The sequence below is a fragment of the Cupressus sempervirens genome, chromosome 2 (assembly GCF_028749045.1).
Source record: "Cupressus sempervirens isolate cs-2001-9-10 chromosome 2, ASM2874904v1, whole genome shotgun sequence".
In the NCBI taxonomy this organism is placed as follows: Eukaryota; Viridiplantae; Streptophyta; class Pinopsida; order Cupressales; family Cupressaceae; genus Cupressus; species Cupressus sempervirens.
The window spans coordinates 62917465-62924136 of record NC_143119.1 but is presented as its reverse complement, the minus strand read 5'-3'; the positions used below and the strand labels follow the sequence as shown (position 1 = coordinate 62924136).

The 6672-nt window shown below is 36.2% G+C and overlaps 1 protein-coding gene across 6 annotated transcripts in view; it reads right to left on the bottom strand.

The window, feature by feature from the left end:
- Positions 1-367: 367 nt before the first annotated feature.
- Positions 368-6672, bottom strand: part of LOC149571064 (uncharacterized) — a 50274-nt gene continuing 43969 nt past the window's right edge. For all 6 annotated transcript variants that reach the window (XM_089812637.1, XM_089812640.1, XM_089812641.1 and 3 more), the window contains 3 exons: positions 1707-1738; positions 896-1610; positions 368-619 (listed from right to left, as the gene is read on the bottom strand). In XM_089812637.1, coding sequence (XP_089668763.1) covers positions 914-1610; positions 1707-1738 — 729 coding nt within the window. In that variant the 3' untranslated portion in view covers positions 368-619; positions 896-913. The remainder of the gene's footprint in view (positions 620-895; positions 1611-1706; positions 1739-6672) is intronic.

Sequence of the window (6672 nt, the reverse complement as noted above, 5' to 3'; positions counted from 1 at the left end):
GACAACCAATACGATAATGCAGCATAAATGATAAAACTCAGATAAGAAACTATTATTGCTGAGATCATCTTAGTCTTGATATTTCTTTTATGACACTAGCTAAAAATTTAGATTGCAATAAAGAAAGCTTCTAAATATTGAAGCTTGGTACTCAAGTACCAAGAGAAATTAGAGAATTTAATGACCTGGAGCTTCAAGAAGATTCTACACAAAGGCAAACTCTGCCCATTTAAAAATTGCCCCTCTAATTCCTACCTGCAAGAATTTTTGATCCATTTACATTAAAAAAAAAAAAAAAGCATTATTATGTTATGATTCAAGACAGCACACATAGAAATAGGCTTTGTATGACCTCGTACACTCAATATGTCCAATAAGATCCATTTGAAAAGTCAAGATCAATAAATACATAATGATTCAAGACCACGCACAATTAAAAGTAGGATTAGTAAGACATCGTACATTGAAACTCTGACCATCTTTACAAGCCCATTTGAAAGACAAGATCCACAAAGAAATTCAGCCATGAAGCCTTAAAAAATTTCTGAGAAAGCCCAACTGATGTTCAAATTTCACCGAGCAGTCAGAGAAGTTCGCATAAGATACCATCTTAAGTATCCTGGAAAAAATGATACACAAGTTAGATGTAAATATTATGTTTTAGACACTTGCATTCTATTCATTTGAAGGGCTGCAACTATAACAGATGCCAAAGCACTATTAGTAACCATCTCATATAAATTATTTGTCCATTCGCCTATGTATAGTTTCACCTTTATGTATTCTAACTAGAGTCTTCTTTTTCTCTTATTTATTGATATTTTTCATCCAGCTTTACAAATTTAATATTCATTTTTATTATGCAACATATCTCCCTCTATAACAATCAGCATACCTGAATATTAGCAATTGCTTATACTAATGATGTGTTGCCCCTTTTTGATTGTAAAATTTGTGATCGCTGCAATAAGGCCACTCTTTCAGCTATTTCCTTTGTTTTTTCTCTAGATTTTCCCACTAGAGATTTTTTAAATTGTTCCCGACGCCTTCTGTTTTGTTCAATCATTCTTTCACCATATGATTCACTTTCACACTGTACAATGTTCAACGGTGCTTGATACACGTCTTTGGAAGAGTTATCTTCCCTGTTGTTGTCGGCTTCTGTCTCCTCTTTTTCCACAGATAATCCATCATATACTCCTGAACGCAGCATTTTGTGTGCCTGCAGCCGCTTTGCAGAATCAACCAAAGCTTTTTCTAAGAAACGTTTCTTTCCAAAAACAGAAATTTTTGTTTCTGATTTATTATTTGTAGCATTTCCTTCTATATGATCAACCATGGAAGGACCCCTGGATTCATCCGCACCCTTCTGACTAGAGCAAATATGACTGGCTGAGGTAGAAGCCACACAAGAAGACCGTCTGCAAGCAATAATTCCTTCCCTCATGCTGGAAATTCTGGCCAGATTGTTCATCTTCCTGAACTTCGAAAAAACTGTTTTCTTCTTGTAATCATTCTTAAACTTTGAATGAACTCCTTTTCCTTTGGCTTCAGAATGTACCAAAGGATTTGAGAAATTTGCGTTAATCTCTGCTTCGATCTTAAAATCTCTGGATGAAAAGAAATTTCAATGAACCATCAATGAAAAGAATAATATATATGAATATAACATCCAAATATTAAAAGAATAGTTTAATCAACTTGACCTCTGGATGCCTTTCTCATCAACATGCTGAACCTGCATAAAATAGAACAATCTATCAGCCTCTTATATACATAATTCATCTATACATTTCTGGTGCTTAACCGAAAACACAGAAAAATATTCCACTCCATTTGTTTGAAATGCTAGTTACAACATTCTTAAGTTCAATTCTGTACATCATATCACATTTATATTCCATTACAAACCCATTTATTTAAGCCAAACCCCAACAACATACCATAAAACTGAAGACATGACATGGGATAACATACAACCCAAGGTTCTTCATTAGAATGCTTAAAAAGTTTTTAAGCTATAAGATCATGCCATCATCAAAGAGGTTTCATTTGCTAATGACTTAGCTCAACTATAATTATATGATATCTATCTGTGAAACAAGTAAAAGAACCCCTGGAAGGATAGATGTCAAAGAGTCTAATGTTGCCAAACTATTCTTTGATAGGAGATGTTTCTCCTTAGGTCATATGAGAGGTGACACGCCATTGTCGGGAGATGTTAATATTGATAAGGAAGATCTTGGGGACAAAGATCATGAATTATCATGTCAACAAGGAAGCCCTCAGATATAACAGCAGGCGACTGGATAAAAGTTGATAGTAAGGCAGAGAATTCAATTCATTGTGCCTTCCAGATTTTATATTTTTGGATGTTCTTCAATGTAGCTAGTGCTAAGGAACTATGGTATAAGAAGTATACTCTCACACTGAATAATGGTAGCTCTATAACAAAGGGTTGCATGCCTTCAAAATTGTGGTAACTCAATTAGCCTCAATTGATTATAATTTATAATAGATGAAGAAGATCAATGCTTAACTTAGTTATTTTCCTTGCCAGATTGATGAGATAATCTTGTTAAGGTCAATAGTACTATATCATCTGAATTAAAGTTGAGAAGGTACTCATGTACATGTTTTTTTTTCCAAAACAGAAGAAGTGACGCCTATATGTACTCATGTGCATGTTATAAAAAGAAATGAGGTTAAAATTTAAGGAGAATCTGACATGGCATCCCTTGTTTGTGACCAGTTGCTTCCAAGACAGGAACAAAAATAAGTCTAAAGACACAATCAGAGTCTAATTGAAAAAAGAAAGGCTCCTAAGCATGCCCTGTCCACAAACAACAAGACCTCCACTAAAAAAGCAAGGAGTGCATACTTGGCACATTTTCAAATACATTTTAGTACACATTTGTGTCATGGTACATGGTTCATTGATTTGGGTCTCCTTTTCATATAAGACTTCTCACAAGAAGTGGTTTAGTGAATATGGAAACTTTAATCGAGGCGATGTCTTCTTAAGAGACAACTCACCATACAAAGAAGGAAACTAGAAATCCTCCCTCGGGTATTACATTTTCCAATATTGACTCAGAATTTAATATAATTAAAATAAGTGATATAGGCGTACAAGTCATATTTAAATTAGATAGTCGCAAGATGGTTCATGGAGCAATGGTATTGGCAAGAGTAATCTGCATAGGACCAATATTCAAGCTCAAGGCCGACATTGTGAATGATAGAAGTAATGGTTCTATTGTTTCTAAGGTTGAAACATGAGTTGTTTGCAAAGAATACAACGCTTTGCAGAAATGCAATTCATTTAACATGTCTCAAATTTAATTTGGCTTGGTGTGAGTTTCAGGGCTTGATTATTTGTGTGCAACACAAACTCGTTCGACAGAAAATTAGGCCCTCACTATTCAATGTCTGCATAATGGCATTTACTAAAAAAATTTTGGGCATCCCTTAACTTTCCGCTGAAGTATGCTCTCAGTCTTCCCTCAACTCAGAAACACAATTATCAATGTACAGCTAGCATCATAATCAACTTGTAACACATCACAGAAATTAGTCAATGCCAACACTATTTGCCTCCATCACATTCCTGGTCAGTAGTTCAAAACTGCAACTATCCACCTACACTATTTTTCATCTACCTTCTATAAGGTTGAAAATTGCCAATTTTGCAATCTTCACCCTAAGTTTCTACATTCATTGTGGTGTCCATCCCCTTACACATACATAGAACTTATATGGCTCGCCTATTTTTCAAGCACTTTCCAGCTCTCTTATGTACTCTTGACTATCAAAACCCACTTTTTGCATCTAAAGGTGGTCTCCAACTTCAAATTGAAAAATTCTAGCCCAAACTACATTTCCTACAATATGTCTCATCCTAGACATGAAAGTAAACCTGTCATTTTAAAAGGTCTTCTAGAATTCTTCCAGATCTTGCACTCTTGATAATTTTGCAGTTGTTTTGGATTTCATTACTGCAAGTTGATTTCAGCTAGGCATGTTCCACACCTACATTGCTATACCTTCTCCCTAATTCCAACACTTTTATGAGATAATCCCCTCCCCCTTCTCATCCTTTTCTCATTGGTCTTCTCCTATTGCTTCAAATCCTTCTCTTTTGTTCTCTTTTTCTGATCACCCATTAAAATTTCCTCTTTCCTTACTCCAAACTCCAATGAATTTCATCTTCTCCCTTGCCCGCACCACTACACTTGCACACACCACCAAAGGTTTCAGACTTCTCTCTAGAAATAAACACCAAATCTCTTACATCAACTATTTACCCACACTACTAAAGCACATCATCAAATTATTTTTGTGGCTACATATTGAGGTTTAAAATGTCATCCTAGGGGCCTAAGGTAGCCTCCCAAATACCCAAACCCCAAAGTCGCCCCCTCTTGAATCTTCAAACTTGAATGACAAGGAATAGTGAAACTTCTTGAGATTATACAAGTGTGAAGAGACTAATAAGATCTAGGTGAGCGACTTCTAAAGGTTGCCATTATCAAAGAAAGGGGCAAGAGTGTCTGGGAGTATGTCAATGCCCTAGTGTTAAACTCCAATGCCCCTTGTCAAATAGAAGCATCTATGTCAAACACTTGTGCAAGACACTATCATTCATTACTAAATCTAATGTTTCCTGGAGCACGTGCTCAATATTTTTTTAGTCATCCCCATCCTACAAATATTCCAAGGACTTGGGATGCTTAGAGGACTTTGACTTCCAATTCTAAAAAAAATGGACTGACTCTCAAAATGACACAAATTTGGCATAAGAATTATGTTAATTCTTATATTTGAAGGCTCTATAGTGTATAAGTGCATGGTACAACAAGTTGGTATGTGGTAAAGCTACACAAAGAATAGTAGGTTTTGGCACCAAAAAACTTGCACTTGGTAAAGATTAAGAGGACCTACCAAACGACATGTGTAGAACACTAAAAGCCACCTAACATGAATGCATAAAATGAGCCAAGCACACAACAATTTGCCCCAACATGGAGCATGCACAAGTTAAGCTTGTGCAAAAGGAACTAAACAAATTTTAGGGGGAGTGATGCAACATTGGACAAACTCACGAATGCTTTTGTATCAAAAACTTCGGTGAAGTGATCAATGATCCCAAACTTCCATGCACAATGTTTGTCTATATGATCTTTCTTTATCGATTCAAGAGATTCTCTATCATCTTCTATAAAATTTATGAAGTCAACATATCTAACATAAATGTATATCTCACGTGCTAGGGTTGTAGCAAATATTAGAAGAAAGACAAACTTAGAGATGTGTCAAAGATTCTATTGGTGTTTTAAAACGTCATGTTTCAAAATCCCCAATGAGAACAAAATACATCTAGGGGCAGCTACTTCCCATCCACAACATACCCATTCAGACACCAGGGCCAACAATAAGGCTCTGCAAAACCTAGACGGGTGTACCTCAGATTCATTCATATGGTACCAGTGTTAAAGCATACACTTGAATCTAACAAAGCAGATAATACCCTTAATCTTCTAACACTTATTCAGACAACATAGACATGAAATAGCTAGAATCATGACATATGAACTAGATAAGCTAAGTGAGGGTAATACTTTTCAGCTCTTCAACAGAAAGGGACAAGGATTTTGACTATAAAGATTGATTTCAGCAAAACCATGGTAAGAACAACATGTTACAAATGTAAATGGCGAAAAATTTGAATAAATTAATCAGAGATCAAACTGATCTATATATACAAAGAGGAGAGTCGAATAGAATAGAAACATTCTATTCTAGACTATACTAAATATTAGAAACATTCTAATATTTACAGAGATATAATAAGATACAATAGTGAGCATTAAAAGGAAACATGAAGGTTATTTTAATACCCCCCCTTAATGCTCAATCTATTTACTACACCAATAGATCCCCTGAATTTAACAAACTTGTCAGGACCAAGGGGTTTAGTGAAAATATCTGCTGATTGCTCTGAGGTAGGAACATAGCGTAACTGAATAGATCCATCTTCTACTAATTGTCGGATGTAACGGCAATGAAGCTCGATGTGCTTGGTTCGTTCATGAAACACTGGGTTCTTGGCAAGTTTGAGTACGCCCTGATTGTCTGAAAACAAAGAAGTCGGACCTACTTGAGGAATATGCATATCTGCAAGCATCTGCCGGAGCCAAACTACTTCACAAGCTGCCTTGACAGCTCCTCTATATTCTGCTTCTGTAGAGGAGAGTGCATGTGCCTCTTGCTTCTTACTGGTCCAAGTAACTGCTGCAGATCCAATACTAAACACATAGCCAGAAGTAGATTTCCTATCATCAACTGAGCCAGCCCAATCGGAATCAGTGAATCCACTGAGCTGAGGAGTAGTACTCCTTGTGTAAAGAAGACCATAATCTGAAGTACCATGTACATAGCGTAACACACGTTTCGCTACAATCTAATGATCAGTCTTGGGGTTTGTCATGAACCGTGAGATGTAGCTGATTGCAAAACTGAGATCAAGTCTAGTAGTAGTAAGGTAGATGAGATTACCTACTAGCTACCTGAAGAGTGTTTCATCTACAGGAGGAGAAACAGATTGTGCGGACAATTTCAGACCAATCTCCATAGGAGTGGAGGCAGATTTGCAATCCTGCATTCGAAACC